The 18,895-nt window shown below is 41.1% G+C and overlaps 1 protein-coding gene across 4 annotated transcripts in view; it reads right to left on the minus strand.

Annotated features, from left to right (window-relative positions):
• Nucleotides 1-9,303: 9,303 nt before the first annotated feature.
• IGSF5 (immunoglobulin superfamily member 5) overlaps nucleotides 9,304-18,895 on the minus strand; it is a 33,626-nt gene continuing 24,034 nt past the window's right edge. For 3 of the 4 annotated variants that reach the window (XM_035115653.2, XM_035115651.2, XM_035115650.2), the window contains one exon: nucleotides 11,746-17,080. In XM_035115653.2, the coding sequence (XP_034971544.1) occupies nucleotides 16,586-17,080 (495 nt within the window). In that variant the 3' untranslated portion in view covers nucleotides 11,746-16,585. The other variant, XM_035115654.2, reaches the window with a different exon arrangement.

An 18,895-nucleotide genomic window follows, 5' to 3' on the forward strand; every position in this document is an offset into this window, starting at 1 on the left:
AAGGTTTTCCCGCAATTGTCTTTCCATACTACTAGAAAAGATTCAACCTCTTGAACTGCTTTGAGATTTTCCCCCTTAAAAGTATAAAACAGTATAGAAAATAAAATAAAATAAAATAAAATAAAATAAAATAAAATAAAAATAATAATAATAATAATAATAATAATAATAGCCACATAGCTGTTTAGGTACAAGCACCCTATTTTCCACCAATGCCAACCCTAGACCATGCAAATAATTCAGGTTTTGTGTATTGTAAAGCCATTATGTTACAGCAAGCCTTTGACTGGCAAGTCTACATTCATTGCAAGACCAGGTGTGCTGTTTCAGGTATTTCAGATGGGGAGTGTGTGTGTGTGTGTGTGTGAGAGAGAGAGAGAGAGAGAGAGAGAGAGTGAGAGAGAGAGATCTGACCAGATCCACATATACAAAATAGGTCAGTGTCTATATGCTTCTTGACACAAGTACCAACGAAAGAAGAGTGGCAGATGAAAATGATGGACTTTGCAGAACTGGTGAAGCTGACAGGAAAAGTCCGGAACCAGCATGATCAAGTATTCCAAAAAGACTGGACTAAATTTATATGATATTTGAAAGAGCATTGTAAGCAATTAACATCCCTAGCAGGGTTGTCTGAAGACTTGTACTGAGAAACTTTCTTCCTTTTTATATTTATTTAACTTTGTAATGAGTTCAATTAGAATCGGAAAACATATAAAATACTATGATATAAAGGTTAATTTTGAAAGCCATGAGGCGGGAGGGAAGGAAGTCAATAGGCTCTAAAGAGCCAGAGAGGTAAAGTGGATAATAATGATGTGATTATATATTGTCAAATGGAAGATTAATTTTTTAAAAAAATATTTATACATATATAATATAATATATATGATTCATGAGACAGGACTTACCCTTGGCGACGCCTTGCTGCTTCTGTTGCTTGTCCATTTCAGTGAGATACTAATGGTCACTTTGCCCAAACCCTATAAGGCTCACATCAGTGAGAAAAAGAGTGGCCACACACGACTGCTTCTGCTCCCTCTATGTGGGAGAAGTCATGTTGCCCCCTGGCTGGTGCCACCTTCTTCAACAAGAGACTGATCCATTGTGTTGCCATACTGATACTGCCCTCCTGAAGTAGAGAGTAGGCCATTGTTACCTCATGTTGATGCTGCCCATTGAAAGGACAACCGGCCATCTCCCACAGCTGTTATCAAGCTACTATAAGTCTTTCCTCGTTCAACTTATTTGGCAAGACCAAATTCAGTGCAGGTGTGGCATTTCAGATGGCAGGGTGTAATGGATTGACACAGTTTTGAAATATTTATTCCTACCTGGCTGGAAAAGAGTTAATCCACCTCCAGCCTGACTGACATAACATTCTGATGGGGGCGGGACTGTTCCCAGTTTAAAAGGAGGGAGGAGCGGTTTGGTCAGTTAGGGAGAGGGGGTGATGTGAAGTGAAGAAAGTTGAGAGGCCAGGAGAGTGGGAATTTAGATATGGTTTAGGAAAGCTTGATGTTAAATGTTTGACAGAGTTATTGTACAAATGAAACAAAGCTGATAAACACATTAAATGTTAAAGACACTACTATGTTTTAAGATAATAAAATTTATCTCTTTTGTGTCAAGAAGAATCATCATTATTGTTCCAGCGGGGTGTCAGAACTCACAGAAGTGGTGGCTCAATAGAGGACAAAACTTACCTCAGGAATAGAGGTGACAGTTTGTGTCTTAGAGTTACACTGAGGAGGCTTAGGAGGATAACCTGGGGTGCCACGAAAGGGCAAACTTTTGCAGTGGGGAATCAAACTGAGTGAGACCCTTTACTGTAGGCAAGAGGTTATTCCATCAAACAGCCTAGAGTTTCTCAAGATACCAGGCCACGTAAGCTGGAAGACACTCTTTACTAAGAAACCCACAAGTAAAAAGGGGTTTATTTTAAGGCGGCAGGAGAAGAGGGTGGGTGGTTTCACCTCTGGATTCCTGTGTCGCGTTTTAGTAATAGAGTGGGAGAGGTTTGTCACACAGGGATAGGGTGGAAGATTTAAGATTAACAGCAGCCAAGGTTCAGTTGGCCATGCTTGGATGAATTCAAAAAGCAAATGTAGCATTCTAAGCGCATATGTTGTGGTGGTTACCCTGTTTCTCATATTTTAAGACATACCCATAAAATAAGACATAGCAGGATTTTTAAGCATTCAAGGAATATAAGCCATACCCCGAAAATAAGACATAGTGATAGGCGCAGCAGCAATGCTGGCCGCGGCAGGAGGAGGAAAAAAGTAAGACATCCCTTGAAAATAAGCCATAGTGTGTTTTTTTGAGGAAAAAATAAATATAAGACATGTCTTATAATATGAGAAACACGGGTATTGATTTGTACCTCATAATATCTACAGTAGTGCTATCAGCTCAGGTCGAATAGCCACCCTTTTCTCTTTTGGGGGTAGAGGGTGGGCAAAATGTACTTTAATATGACTATTCTCATCTCAAGTAAAATAAAAAAATTCCTTCAGTAGCACCTTAAAGACCAACTAAGTTTTTATTTTGGTATGAGCTTTCGTGTGCATGCACACTTCTTCAGATACTCATCTCAAGTGTGCTACATTTCTACCAACAAAAACGACCCCATCCCTTAAATCCCCTCTAGGTGGGAAAGCAGTTAATCACCACTTCTCCATAGCTGCCAAGTTCTCCCTTTTTTTAAGGGAAATTCCCTTATGCTGAATAGGCTTCCTCGCGAGAAAAGGGGAAACTTGGCAGCTATGCTTCTCTCACATTGCTGCTATAGTCAATGTACCATCCCTCCCTTGAGAGCATTCTGCTCTGCCACCCCCACCCCACCCTCATTAAAAAAAAAACCCTCAAAAACATCAACAGCACTTTAAAGACCAACTAAGTTATTATTTTGGTATGAGCTTTCGTGTGCATGCACACTTCTTTAGATAATAACTTAGTTGGTTTTTAAGGTGCTACTGAAGGAATTTTTTTATTTTCCTTCGACTCAGACCAACACGGCTACCTACCTGTAACATCAACAGCACTGGACTGTGTCACAAGTCTTGTCGTTCTGATTCAAAAGTGCCTCTTAGGGTTATGACTTTTTTACAACCTCATTTCCCTGTATCATTAAAGATTAGATAAAATCTTACTTTCAAAGAGATTTAATATAAAAAACCACGCACAAAATGATTTTTAAAAAAATTATTTATCAGTTTTTTGATCATTTTTGAAGTCACTGTAAGCAGATATAAAATTGAACCCAAGCCTTAGAGTCACATATATACAACATTATATAGGGTCATTAAACACTCAAGGAAGCTTTTTTTAGCTGCAGTAACAGTATAGACGCCGCTAAAGGACAATGTTTTGCTACCTCTCCTGTAGGTTCTTTTCCCAGCATGCCCAGCAGGGTCTGCTGGCTAAGTTTTGAGGTCCCAAAAAGGGGCTTTCACCTTGCGCAGGTGTGACATTTGTATACCCTATGTTGCTAAGAACACTCCCCATTGTGGAATGTGGAGTTGTGTCCAAATTTGATACGAAATATATATAGAATTGTTAGTACAATTTTATGAAATGGTAAAACAGCATACAAAAAAATTAAAAACGGTTTGTGCATAACCTTTTTAAATATTTCAATAGAATATACCTCATTTTAGTCATTAATAGGCAAAAGTTCATCCATTTGTGCTACAGGAAATAATTTTTGAGAAAAAAAAATGAAAAAACCACCACCCTAGTGCCTATATCTTATATAGGCCCACACACAGCCCTCAAAATCTGAAAACTGCACCTCTGCTTAAGAAGCCTAAGATTTGTTGATGTGATAACAGCTTATGAACATCTTCATCAGAAATATGTTCTAGATCAGGAATCCCCAAACTGCAGCCCTCCAGATGTTTTCGCCTACAACTCCCATGATCCCTAGCTAACAGGACCAGTGGTCAGGGATGATGGGAATTGTAGTCCAAAACATCTGGAGGGCCGAAGTTTGGGGATGCCTGTTCTAGATCCTTTCATAATAAATAAATATTGTTAGCATCCATCTGTCTTGAGAGACAATGGAGTGCACCTCTGTGGTGAAGGCAAACCGCTGTGTTAGCAGCCCTAAAGTGACCTCCCCAGGGTGCAAGGCTAGGCCGTGTGCATGGAGGTCCTGGGCAGCTGTGCTATTAATTCCCTTTATTTTTGCCAGGGCTCCTAAAGATCATAGGCAGCTTTTGTTTCTTTCTTTGTTAGTTTTTTTCCATTTATAGTCCACCCTTTCTCCAAGGAATTCAAGGTGGCATACATGATTCTCCCCCTTTCCATTTTATCCTCACCACCCTGCTTGTGAAGGAGGGTAGAAGACTGTGAGTGGCCCAAGGTCACCCAATGAGCTTCAGTGCTGGGTGGGGATTTGAACCCTGGTCTCCCAATACCCGGTAGTCTAGCTACACTTATGAGAAAGCTGCTTGAGCAGGAAAAAGTTAACGTGGGCAAGTCATGAGCTATCCTACTCTTTCAGCTGCTGTTATTCTAGCTACACTATAATAAAAGAACTTGGTGTCAAGCGAGAGGTGAAAGTATGTATGGTTTGTTAAGCACTCCTATTAAACTGTTGAGTTAGCTAATAACAAACAGATGGGCATCACTGTAATGCAACACTGATAACTGTAGTCCATTGGGTTTTCAGTTTCTGTTGCAGTTTTCAGTTTCTCTTTAATATCAGAAGCAAAATGAGATCCTTAATGCCATCCTCCTCTGGTAAAGGAATCACTCTAGATAGACCCTTAAGGGACATAAAAAACCTATTAACTATAAATTTGCTGATCACATAATATGGCAAGATTGGTGTTGGCCCTATCAGAGTTCTTTGAAAGGTCTTCATTAATTATTTCTGATTCAGTTAATTGTGGTGGGTAATTGAAGCATGTGTTACACAGGGCAAAAGTTGTTGGCAGCTTGACAAAGAAGTGGCATAGATTTCATTACAGATATCTATTATTTCTACATCGTCCTGCAAGTCCACGGAGCACATTTTTTAAACTAGTGTACTTTGCAACAAAAAAAAACTAGAAAGAATCATTATCAGCATGATCCTATGCATGTCTACTCAAGCTTCATTTAGTTCAATTGGTCTTACTCCTAGAAAAAATTGCAATTACTATTGTAACCTAATTCCTATGTATAGCTGTAGTTATTTGGCTTGATGCTTGATGCCTTATGGCCACAAAAAAACCTAGGAATTTCTCTGAGTCCTTTCTATCCAGTGTTGAGATATGAAATGAGATGATCACTAAAGGGTTTGCAGCCTAGAACTGCAGCTATATAGTAAGATGCTCTGGAGAGAGGTAAACCTAAACCATGGACAAATCTGTCAATTCTGGTTTCTCTCTGTTACTCATTTTCCCAGTCTTAAGCTCAGTTGTCCACATTTCCACTCCAGCTTGCAATTTTTTTAAAAGTCCTCATGAAAATACATCAGCATTTCCACACAAATGTCTACTGATATGTACGTCTGTATGTAATTTTGCCTAATTATACACATTTGTGAAAAGCATACTGTATTCTCCCTAATATACTTTTTTTGTTATTTTTGCTTATATTTAACTTTTGATCCACACTTTCCCATTGTATATGCATTGTTGTAAACATTGCCTTACTGGCGAACCACCTTGCAAAAAACTGGAGAAGTGCAGAATTTGAAAGATGGCAGTGTTTTGGTTCGCATTTTGTTTTTGTTTTTTAAAAAGTGCAAATAAGTTAGGTTTGCCCTTAAAAGAGAATTAAATCAAATTTGTCACCCACACCTCGTTGTCCCACCACCACTTCCCAGGCTCTGAGCCTTGTTCCATTGGTGGTTCCCCAGCTGGATCCTCTCGCCATTCGTCTGTAACCAACCAGTCCATGACATGGACCTCTTCAATCCCTCTTTCCTTTTCTGTTGATTTAAAATTTAACTGATGTGTGGTCATGCAGTGGTCCTTACTGCAGAATGGGCCTAGCACAACAAGGGATCGGGTTCTCCATCTGAACTGGAGAATTACCTGACGGTACCTTAAGGACAAACACTCTTGGCTAGTGGAGCTGCAGATCAATCTCTGGAGCCAGGGGTCATAGAAATTCTTTTCGATATGGGCAACCGTGGCAGAAACAAAGAGAAATGCAACTGGATAATTATTTTATTTTTATTTTATTTTTTAAATGTTGTTGAAAGCCTAATAGTTGAAAAATGTCCTGAGAAGAGATTTTGTTAAAAAATTAATTTCCTCATGCCTGAAAGAATCTGTTTGGCAATTCATCACAATCCGCTGTGTTGAGTGCAGACTTTATTGTGATTACTAATAAAAAGCCTGGCCCAAAGCCCACTGAAGTAAACAGAAAGAACTCCAGATATTTTGAAAGGCTTTGAAGGCCACGGTTTTTCTTTGAGTCCATTCCTTCAAAGTTCTTAATCAAATCAGAACATTGTGTTTCATTTTGCAATTCTGCATGGGGCTGAACCAAAAATGCTGTGTGTGTGCACGCGCGCACCTGGGGCCTGCCCCCTCCATTCAGTTTTGGTAAAATGTTATCTTGGTATCTTTGGTAAAATGTTAGGGGTGTGCATTCTCTTTGAATGAACCCAAATCTATGGTCACCATGTGCCCTGTTTTACGGAGATCAGCCCTCTTATTTGAAGGATTCTTGTACAGTAACAGAAATTAACGAAAACACAAATCAGGATAAGATTTGCTATAGCAAATAGAGTTCTGTGGTTTTGACACAAATTTAGGCTGCCTTTTCACCATGGATTTAAAGCACACACACACCCTCTGGAACTTTACTTTTCCCCTGGCAGAGCAATAGTTCACAGCGCCCTTAACTTATTCTTCTTCTTTGACACCCTTAACAAACTACAGCTCCAAGGGCTCTTGGCAAGGGGGATGAAATTGCCCGTTTCCTTTTTTCACAGTCTCTGGACTTTTTGGCACCAATTGTCCAGCAAACCCAACACCTTCCAGTTTTACTAAATTACAAGCCTGGGAGTTGCTCTTTTTTTAAAAAAAAGTCACCACTTCCATATGCGGTGCAGTGTTAGTTGTTCTTTCAAATATCAGTGACAATGGGCACATCTGGGAATCTGATAAATGTACTGCAGATCTGGAAATAGTCGTTACTTTGAAAAGCTGCCCCCAGGAATGTTGTAAATCTTTTGCACAGCCCATGTGTTGTACCACACTCCCCCCAGTCAAGGGAAATTCCACAGGCTGGGGAAATTCTTATAGTCATTCTATAAGGATGTGGGGAGTAAGGTTTCAGTAGAAACCTTCAGACAACTTTTGAACCCCACTCATCCACCCATCCTACCCCTGAAATTACAGACCAAAGCAATACCACTAATCCCAACTGCTCTGTGACCAAACTTTCATGGATTTGACACTTACATTTTATCTTTTCTGAAGCTATGTGCCCAACACCATGAAGCCAACAGGTTCTTCCAAAGATAATTTTGCTTTCACCCACACTTCCTGATAGTGGCCAGTTTTTAAAATCTGAATAATAATCAAGCATAAGTTCATTGTGGTATTGATTTATCTGGATACCAGGGGTCAACATCTACTATTGGAAGATAATTTGCAGGACAAAATTCCTTTTTGGGAAGTATTGCCTACTGATGGGTATTTAGTTTCTTTTACTCTCTGAAGATGTGACTAGCCTTTTGCTCCAACAGCATCCATAACAATTAGTAATAGAAATAATGTAGAGCCCCCCTGGCTATGTCCTAGGGAACACTCTGTTCTTAAAATAAGTGAATGTAAAATATATACAAAGCATAGTGTTACAAATTCCCCTGGTTCTTATGGAAAAGTGAAATCAATAAACACAATGTTGTGCTTAAATTGCTGAGGTGCTCAATACAATATGTGTTATTTTCCCTCATGGCCTTCACTCCAACATTATGAATTTTCTGCCTTTGCAGCTAACTCGCTCCAGAGCAAGCAATGAGATTAACCTTTTAACATCAAGGAATCAATTCAGCTGTAGCTGCAGTACCCTAAACCCCATCATATAGGGAACCAGATACTATAATTAATATCAAGACAAGATGAATGTGTTCTACAAAACTTGCTACAAGAATTTTGCTTAAACTGTCAACTTTATCACTGGCAGTCCAGGGAGGTTTTTGCCCCATCACTCCATAAATATTGGAAATGAGGTATAGCTTGAGGCCTTGTCCCATAAAATGAGCAATTAAATATTTACTGTCAATATTGTGATTAGCAATCACCAGCAATGTTGAAATTGTACATCCATTAAGTTTAGCAGCCTACTCAAATTCAATGCTTCTTTCGGCTGTCAAGGTGGGGGGGGAACACCTCTGTGAAAAGCCATTGCTATTTTTAAACAGGTTATGAGTCAGAGGATTCAGGAAAGGTATTCTTATTCTATGTGAAATACAAAATTGAAGAGAAAAAATTGAGGTAAGGTTATACAGGACTGAAACCCTGTATGGTTATGGGACATTTGTGTCTATGTGCCCTAGCTCATGAGTTATAAAGCTTGTGGTTTAACAGTATTTCCCGGCAATCCTGGTTTTTTCAGCAAATGAGAGGGAAAAACAATACAAAGCAACAAAAGTACATAAATACTCTTGCAAAATTTGTGATCAACGAAGCTGATAGGAGCCTGCCATATTGCATAGTAGCCCTGGGGACATCAATGCAGCACCCCTGAGCACCCATACACCTGACAAGACTTTCACAGGTGCCTGCAGTGTCTCCTCTGTCTCGTTTTCCTGTTGTAATTAGGCTTGAAAGAAGTCTTCCATTGTAACCAACAGAAGGCTTTTTTCCAAGCCTAATTGTGTTGGGAGATGGTTGAGGGGTTCAGAGGCTATGAAGCACTTGAAGCAATTAGGCTTGAAGCAAACCCTCTTGAAGAATTCTTTCAAGCCTAATTGCATTGGGGGAGGATCACTGCTGGGTGGGGTGAGGATACACAAACACACAGTCTGGGAACAAAAAACTCTGCACTACAATAAGGCTTGAAAGACGTCTTCTACTGTCTATATAAGCTTCTCAGAAGCCTATGTGTAATGGTGTGGTGTGGTTTTGGGGGGGGGTGTGTCACAACTGAGGAGGGAAAAATTGTTCCCTCCCCAGCTGTCACAACCCTTGCTGAAAATCATCTCCATTAGACTTGGAAATTGGTCCTAAAGAAGCCTATTGTGCGCCGTTGTGTGTGTGTGTGTGTGTGTGTGTGTGTGTGTGTGTGTGTGTGTGAGAGAGAGAGAGAGAGAGAGAGAGAGAGAGAGCAGCTTAAAATGTGCCCCCCCCACCAGCCTAATTGCTTTGGGGGGAAGGGAGTGTGCATGTGTGTGCAGGTGGCTCTGGTGTGTTCATTTTTGAGCGGTATATGCATATGTTCCCGAATGTGCCCATTGACCCAAAAACAAAAAGGTTGGTGCCCCTGTAGTCCATCAGTAGCTCCTCTGAGATTGCAAAAATGCAGAGCATAGTACAAGAATGGGAAATTACCAAGGCCCATAGTATAAAAATAGCTAACATGGGGCCACTTCATATTTTTAAAAAACTAACAGCAAATGCAAGTATGTCACTGTACGAACAATGCAACAAGCAATCACAGTCCCTGGAGTGTGTAACCAACTTATGCATGTGGTAAAAACACACTTGTACACACGTACCATTTTAGAATTAGCAATAACTTCAGGCTAAGTTAATACATTAAAGTGATGGTTATCAGTAAGAGGCTACTGTGCTCCATCCACCAGCAGTGGGTTGGTTTTGCTGGGATGGATAATACAGCTGGGAAGAAATCTGGGAAGAAGTCTCCTTTGCAATGTCCGGTGACCATTTCATGTGTCCCTCCAAGGTGTGTTGGCTCAAAAGGCTACATTTTGTCTGGGAAGTTGGCCAGTAGGGATCTGGGAAACCAACAAGATGCACCAGAACATTTTCCACCAACACCGTTTGTTGAAAAGGACAAGGAACTGTCAAACCTGGCTCTAGGACACTAGTGTAGACCCTTCTGAAATCATCAAATAGCATGTCCAACTTTCCTCTGGTTTCTAATCTAATCAAAGCAGCACTGTATCATCCATCAATTGGCTACGGAGAGCTCTGAGATTTTGAGGTCCTTCAAGACAAGAAATGCTTTAAACTGCAAAGTCTAGAGCTTCTTTCATTAAGCAGGAACAGGACAATAAAGCTACAGAAATTGCCATTCCTGAATCACCCCACTCTTTTGTAAGTCTTGGTAACCAAAATATATAGTTGCCTCAGAACTCCTGAGCAAAACAAGTCTCCCCAAGTCTTCCACAAGCTTGTTGATTTCTGTGAATAAATGTAGATTAAAAGATTAAAATGTAGATTAAAACTTGCTGCCCAGTCCTTTGCTGAATTAGGCATAGGATTTCAATAAATCAAACAGCTTCCCTGAATTAATCTTCCCCAGAACAATAGAAATCTACAAAATATAAAACAGCACATTACTCCAATGTGTTTCCCTCTCTTGAAAACATGCAGAAAGAGACAGACATGCAGCAGAAATTATGTATGTTTTATTTGGGTAATATGGGTAATATGGCACCAACAGAGAATTGATTGGGTGGTAGAAAATCTCTTATATTCTATGCAAAGTCTTCAGAAGTCATTGAACAAGAGGGGGGAATTGTTTGTCACAAAAAAGTTTTCTGCACTGGGGCATAAATTCAGCTTCTTGGAAACAAAAGCAATTAATTTCAAAAAGTTATAGTTCCAAATAAATGCACTTAGGATCATGTTAGTGTATGTGCATGCACGCATGATATTTCAAATGTGTTTTATTGATTTTTAAATGTTTCAATATATGTTTTTAATGAGCACCGAAGCAAGACAGCCATGCTTTATAAGTTAAATTTAAAAAGTGGAATCGAATACACATTTTCCCTTGGAGCAGTAGTTTGTAATATCTTGGGACTGCTGAGCTCCTGACACATTATTAGAAATATAATTAGAAATATTAATAGCAAGCATTTAAGCTGACAAGCATCACAGCTCTGTATGAGGCAGATTCAAAACTGACTAACTATTGAGACATACGAATCTTCATGAACTCACTTCAGCTTTAGCTTACAGTATGTGGTAATTTCATGCCCCCGTAACTTGTTCAGTCCTGTGATCTGGTAGATATCGCTGGATGTGCCTGCTTTTATCTTATTGCCACATCAGTCCTATCCACTTTAGGTGAGGAATAAAAGCTTCTATGTTGAGATTTAAAAATGTCATTTTCCCAGTGTGGTAAATGCGTACATTTTCAAAAAGTATCAACAGGATGAAATCTTCTATTGGATCAACCAATAGTTTGAAGGTGCTTTCACATTTGCTAGAGTTATTCATCACACGAAAGGAGTATTTAAAGGCAGAGGGAGTGTCACCCTTTTTATTCTAAGTAGCAGCTGTAGAAAAAGACAACAGGCAATGCCTCCTTAATTAAATTTCCTCCGTGAGTGGTACTTGATGGTTCTCAGATAAAACAAAGGAGAATGCAGATCTTGCAAAGGTGTTGAATCTTTGTGTTGATGCATCAAAATTCACCAAGAAAAGCAAAGAAAGTGCTTTGGAAGATGTGAGACTCGAACAAAGACAAGAGAAAATTATTTCCTATACGTGTGTCACATTTCTGATTTTTCTTAGATTGATTGGGACAGCAGTAGTTCTTGAGGGCTGCACTCCATCATGACGTCCGTTATAAGAAACCTATAAATGGCACAGATAAAAATATTTTGGTAAAACATTTCAAAATTATATCCATCTCAAGTAGCCTGACCCGGTTATAGCTAAACCTGCCATCCCAAAACGCACTAGATAAGACCTATAATGTATCAGAATATTGTGGTATGATTTGGTCAAATTTATAACAAAATAAAGTGGTTGGGTAAATGAAACCAAGAGTTTCCCAGATAATCTTAAACTTGTTCTGACTCAAGACTCAAAATCCAAAAGAGGGAATCAACTTTAAATTCTCTTCCTTCCCCTTCCTTACCATTTTTCTTCATAACCATAAAAATGTAAACTATAAACAAAAATAAAATGCAGGTAGGCCAAATAATAGATCAGGGACGCGACCAAGCTGAGGATCCCAACATGCTAACTGAAAACCAATTTTTCAGTATATAGCCTTTGTCATAAGCAAAGAATAGAAGTCAGGTAGATCAGGCTTCCTCAACCTTGGCCCTCCATATGTTTTGAGACTACAATTCCCATCATCCCTGACCACTGGTCCTGCTAGCTAGGGATCATGGGAGTTGTAGGCCAAAAACATCTGGAGGGCTGAGGCTGAGCAAGCCTGAGGTAGATGATGGGAGAGCAAAGTAAAATATTGGGCTGCCCATATCATACCCTCAGGCACTACAAACTATAAAAGTGAAAACGTATTAGTCATGAGTGAAATCCTTGTGAACAGAAAGGACCACAGACTGCCTTCAGTACATAAGCGGCTTCAAAGTTACCCCAGATTTTGCTTTCATTAAAGAGCTGGCATATTAAGGTAACTATCTCCAAAATGCAAGAGCCATAGTAATCAACAGTTCACTTTACCTTGTTCATATGATAAAGTGCTTTTATGTTAAAAAGTAGGACCTGAAACCATAGAAAGGTCTACTTACTACATTAGAAGAAGCATGTGATTGCTCCATGTCATTGACAGAGGCAGGGTGGTCCCTGTTGCCCAGCAGGATGGTAAAATTATCCAGCTATACCATGGTTTTGAAAGATGGCCCAATACCCGATACCATTTCAGAATCAGTAGCTTCATTCATCCACTTGTCTTGAAGGATATAGCAAGAAATGAGTTGACTAAATACCAACCAATATGTAAGGTTGGGTTGAGTGATTGACTGGACAAAGAAATGTGTCTTTTCATGTCTAGCATCACAACAGAAAGCTGCAAAGATGTAGACGCAGCCCAGATGAAACTAAGCATGTGCAGCTAGGGCCACTCATCTCAAAACTTGGATGTGTACAGCTGATCTTCAGACAGTGAGACAAGGATTTCAGCTACTGCAAGCATCCCATAATTTCTGTTATGACATCTATGAGATGCATGATATGGGCACATCTGTTATTGGGCACAGAGTTGTGAAGTTTTAATTTGCCAGATGGCGGCTCCTCAGACACTGATGCTATAGCAGTGTGAGACAAACCAGAGATCCTATCAGCTGTTACGCATCTCAAATAAAAAATAAGCTGGGGAAATTGCAGGGTAAGAATATGTGTGTTTACACATTTGTTATCTTTACTAACAGCCAGAGGTGCTGCTGAACCGCGATACCAGAGTTGCTTCTGCTTCACAACGTATTGAAGTGAGAGTTTCAACACCAAACATTTAATCTGGCCTTGTCATAGAAGATGGGACTCTTGTACCATTAATACTTATGAAGTATTGTGACACAGGTTCATACACTGATTTGCAAATGCAAATTTGTATGTACTTATTGGAAACTGAGAGGGTGATTTAGCAAGATGGACTTGCTGTGAGCCCCACTTCTCTCTTCTCTACTCACTGGACCAGATGGAAGACTTTGACTGCCGCTTCTCTGAATCTCACCTTGTTGAGTTGTCCCAACAGTGGTTTCTGAAGTGGGTTTTTTAAGTCAAACCAGGTTTGTTAGGAACCACAATCTCTGGTCCAGATTTCACAAAAAAGCTGACTTTAAAGTAAAGTAAAACCAAATGTTCACCTTACTGCATCAGAGAAGGAGAAGGCAGCGGTGGAGCAAGCCGATTGGGCTCCTGGGGTGGTGCGTGCGTCCTGGGCCCAGGGGTGGGGCCAGCCGCCCGTAGGGTGGGGCCAGCCAGGGCAGGACGCTCCACGGGGCCTCCGGAGTCTGCCTGCCTCCTCCCACTCAGCTGCCCTACAGCTGAGGGGGAAGCGGCGGGCGGACAATTTGGGGCAGCACAGAGCCTTCAGGTGCCCAAGCCACTGCATCTCTCCCAGGAGAGACAAGTGGCTCGGGCGCACTGCTGACCCTGCGGTATCGCCCAGCATTTTGTCACCCCCCTCAGTGGTGACATCCGGGGTGGTCCGCACCCACCGCACCCTTCCTCCTCCCCCAGGAGAAGGTAAAGCACAAATTTGAGGCTCACAGCAGTTCCCTTCTACCTGAGTATATGTTGCTAAACCATGGTTTAGTGTAGCATACAAACAGGGCCTATATGATATAGGAGTGCAACCAGCAGACAGTCATATGGACTGGCATGCTACAGTAGCATAAGCAAATACTTTGCAATGCTGCAGATTAAGTATGATTCCGTTAGCATGTGAGGCAAAGGTGGTCATTTTATTCACTGTGCCTTTTTATGCAAGTCTCCGCTTCTCTTTTGTGGCTAGAAAGTCCATAAGGATGTTGTAGGAGAGTGTGGAAGAGAATTGCTAAATCACACTCAGCAAATAGAGTTGCATCAGCTTTCTAGTCCCTGCCTCACCCCTGCTGCACAGTGCAGTTGGTAACAAAAGCTGCTTCAGCACTGCAGCTGGGCTTTGCTCCCAGTTGGGAAAAGGATGGGCAAGTTCCCCTTACACAGTGATGCAACAACAGGTCAATCTCCTAAGACCAGTACTCTTTTCAGCAGGTTGTGTGAGCCAGTGAGCCGCTTTTAGAAACAACTCCAACAGGGTTTCAACAACGGTACGTTGTTCTTCTAAATGCTGCACCCTCAGAACATAATTCACTATTTCTTGAAAACATGAACTCTTTTACTTCCTCCCTTCCCCAAAATGTGCCCCCCTCACCTTTGTATCCCACCATCTCGGCTAGTAGCCAAATCTGAGAAAGACTGTAATGAACTGAACAACATATTAAATTTGGCAGTAATGTTATTGGAAGATTTTTATCGCAAGCCTTTCTGTAAACCATGAGATTATGTTTATGAGTCTTTGTTAGCTCCTCTGCCTACTCTCCCATTCCTTTGTTTCTCTTTAAAGATGGGTGTGTGGCTCTGTTCAGAGTCCTGGTGTGTCCCTGTATTATTATTATTTTTAAAGTGTGCAGGAACAGCAAATATACCGGTAAATCTTGCCTGCTACATTCGCATTGGATCCCTTCTGGTCCTCGCACACAGAGATTTTGGATCCTTCCCCCGCCCTGCTCATTTTGCTTGTCAGCTATTTTCTCCTTCATTCAATAAATCCTAATAGGCCCATTTACAAAAGTGACTGAGCTTCATGATTCCATTTTCCCTTTTACTGCATTAATTTCTCCTTTAATTACTTGTCTAATTTGTTTTATGTTATAAATTCATTAGGACAACAGAGTGGATATATTTCTAATTCTATCCGGCAAACATTTTGAATGCTTTTTAATTTGGGATTTGGTTATCTAATGGCTCTCTTATTTATTGTTTGTAGAGAGAGAAAATAACCCCTGTAATTACATGATCACCACCTTTAGGCCCATGATGGAAAAGCAGGATATAAATGTAATAAATAATATCATGTATTATTAATAATAAAGGACAGAAATACATGTATAAACATTCATTTCGATTCCAGAAATTACCATGGCATTTTGCTTATTTCATTTAGCAAATGTATATTTCAATTTTAAATTCAATGTCATCAAATTTTCAGGATTAGTGACAGTCCTAAAAGCATGACCTAAATGCTGGGGAATTCAATGGGAATTTTCCCTACTCATTTCAATTGTTCTTAGACATCTCAGAAAAATAAGCGTACTGTATTTTCATTCATAGGGTCTAGTCTGTTAATCAAAGATGGTAAAAAAATAATAATCCAATCTCATTTGTTCATGGCAAAAAGAACAGCAGTGCAATCAGAAATAAGTCCCATTGAGTAAGTAAGCAAGTCTTATTGAAGTAAATGGGCATAGAATTACAAAGTATGTAGTTCACATTTCCACAATTGTGAAGAGATGCAAAAGTTGAAAAATAACAGTAACTCTGCTTAATCATAATAATAAAAGTAAGAGCACAACCCTATCCCTAGCCGATGATCAGTGGAGCTTCCACAGCGCTGACACATGTTGGATGGAGTAGAAGACAGGGGTGCCAACTTGAATAAAATGTTGGGTGGCCCAGGTAAGTCCCGCCTCGCATAATCGACCACATGACATGGTGCACACACCCTATTTGAATAGCAATGCCTGTCAACTTGGGTGGAGCCCAGCTCCCTCAAATATTTTAAGGGGTAGGGGAGCAAAGACATCTTGGCTCCTAAGGTTGGCTCCAATGGTGGAAGATAATGCAGGAAAGCTGCTGTGTCAGCTTGGAGGTGGTGCAGCAATCAGGTCTGGATTGGGCCTGATGCTGTCATTTGATGGCAGTGGGGCAACCTTGGATCCAGTTGAACCCAGGCAGTTCAAACCATCCATGGAACACCCCATCCGAGGGCTTTCTGCTGGCTTCCACCGCAGACACTAACAGGAAATCCACGGGCCCACTTCTTCCCGTCCACCTGTTTGGGAAGTTTGGATTGCACCCTGAACTACTTTTATGGACATTGGGGAATTCTTGGTCCAAATATTATGCAGAGACCTCAGATGTGCTGGGCTTGGACTTCTGCTTCCCCATCATCATCAGTAATAATAGTAATTTCTTTATCAGGGAGGCCGAACTCTGAGCACCTTTGTCCTGGTGCCAGGATAGAATTGTTTTCTCTGGAATTCTTGCATCCTCGGTTGGGAGTGAGGCTCACTTTGTCGAGGTGGACTCTCTTTCTGTTGTCCTCTGTGAGGCAAATGCTGCTTTCTGGAATAGTGGGTTTGAGTATCTTGGGCCTTTGATTGTTCAGGATGGTGTGTTGGCCTCCTCGTGTATCTATGCTGGCCACCAGATTGCCACCTTTGAGGGTACACCTTCCTGGTGTAGCGACGTTTGCCATCAGATCGGTGAATATGGGGGTGCAGTTTTGAACTACGTAGCTGGGGAGCCCTGGAGTTGTGGGACTTTGAAGAGACGCTCCTGAATCGCACTGCAGGAATAGTCCAGGATTGCTGTGCTGCACCTTTCTGTGAACGTCGGTTAACTTTATGAAAAGATGGGACGGGGGAGATACGCTGAAGAGACTGTGATGAGCTAGAAAACTGTGGTGAGACCTGTGCAGGAAAAGGAAGCAGAACACGATAAACATACAGGCTGCATTATCAGGAGTGGACACCCATTGCTTCTTGGCTACATCGAAGCCCTTGCATTCCAAAGGACCGAGCTCATAGCCTGTGGGTTCACCTGAACTTGAAGCTCACCGTGGATGCGCAGGTGACAGCAGTAGCTAAGGTTGGTATGCCAGCCATGACCCTATCTAAAAATGGCTGGCCTTGCCCCAATCACTCATGCCCTAGAGGCATCTAGTTTGTGACTTCCCCTTGTGCAAATGGAACCTCCCTCTGCCCCCTCATACTACAGAAAGTTGGGCTACTCTAAAGGAAGGGAATCCCCTTCCATCACCTCGCCAGGGTGGATGTGATGGAACTTGCCTATTGTACTGAGAACTCTGAGACTTTTTAGGTTAACACTAGTGCAATATTCCACTAATGCCTTCAGCTTATGAATTCTCAAGACTTTGCATTGGTTATATAATTCTCTTTTGGGCAGTAATTACTCAGCACATGCACCCACAAAGAAGGCAGTAGTTGTGTGTTTTTTCCCCCCAGAGAGAAGGCACACAGGCACTTTGATAGTATCTTAAGGTAATATAAGCAATCCACTTGTCCAAATAGGTATCCACACAAAATTGATGTCTATATGAAAAATGTTCAAATGTCGCCAGGGCAGGGAGATCCTCAGACCATTGCATAGTAGATGTTGGGTACCGTATTTATCCTTCCAGGTTTAAAGTATAAGTCTCTTAGCAACCATAAGGGCTCACAAAATCCACTTTTGTTGTATAAATGAGCAATGAAGAGTTGGATTCTAGGACTGAGCCCTTATGGTTGATAAGTTGTCATACGTCCTAGGTTTTGACACTCCATTGCTCATTTCAAAGTTTTCTTGAATGTGTTCCAGTTGTCAAAAACAAGTGGGACCTGCCACAGAATATTGCATTTTGGAAGGCTCCTGTGCAGTCATCCCTTCTTCTGGGATATTCCTTAGCTTTCCATTTTCCCTCTTCTTGAGCAGTCAGTATCACATGCCCACTAAGCATACTCAGTCCACATTGGGCTCTTTTTTTGTTGTAATCCACGCAGCACCTATTTTCTCCTAATGATTTTTCTGGACTTCTGCAAATCTCATGTTCCTTGAGATATATCCCTCTTGTGAATAGTTACTGCTGTTTTCGGACTAGCTCTTGGAGAACTGAGGTTGTGATTGGTATATACTGCTTGTGCCCCTTTTCAGTAGGGGTGGACAAATCTCCTATTTCGACTTCAGAATAAATCTGGCAGTCATGAATCTTGGAAGATGATCTCTCAACACCCAACTCCCTCTAAGGAATCCAGATTATGGGGGAGAGGCATTTGACCTGGTGTGAACTCATGAGCTTCAGCAGCTTCAGAAGTATTCCACCTTGATCTTGTAGGCCAAGCTATACATGCACAGGTGCCTCTTCCGTTGACATCATCACTGTATCACAATGGCACTGACAGAAGCCTTCTGTTCCCCACAACAGAAAAACCCAGATTCCTGTCAGTCTGATTTGACGTCGTGAGCAGAAATGCAAAAATGCCATCAAATTTCCAGAAAGCAGCCTAGCAATCTGCATCTGTTGTCAACCATGAGATCCTCAATAAAAGGTGCTGCCATTTAATCTACTTTCATGTTGATTTGCCGGCAGTGACAAACACTGCAACAGAAAGACTCGCCTGCTAATGCTTCTTTCAAATTCATCCAACAGTGCTTCGTGCACCAGACGGTGCATGATACAAATGTGCCCAATTAAAGTTAAAGAAAGGAACCTTCACTTTGTTGTTTTT

The sequence above is a fragment of the Zootoca vivipara genome, chromosome 4 (genome assembly GCF_963506605.1).
Source record: "Zootoca vivipara chromosome 4, rZooViv1.1, whole genome shotgun sequence".
In the NCBI taxonomy this organism is placed as follows: Eukaryota; Metazoa; Chordata; class Lepidosauria; order Squamata; family Lacertidae; genus Zootoca; species Zootoca vivipara.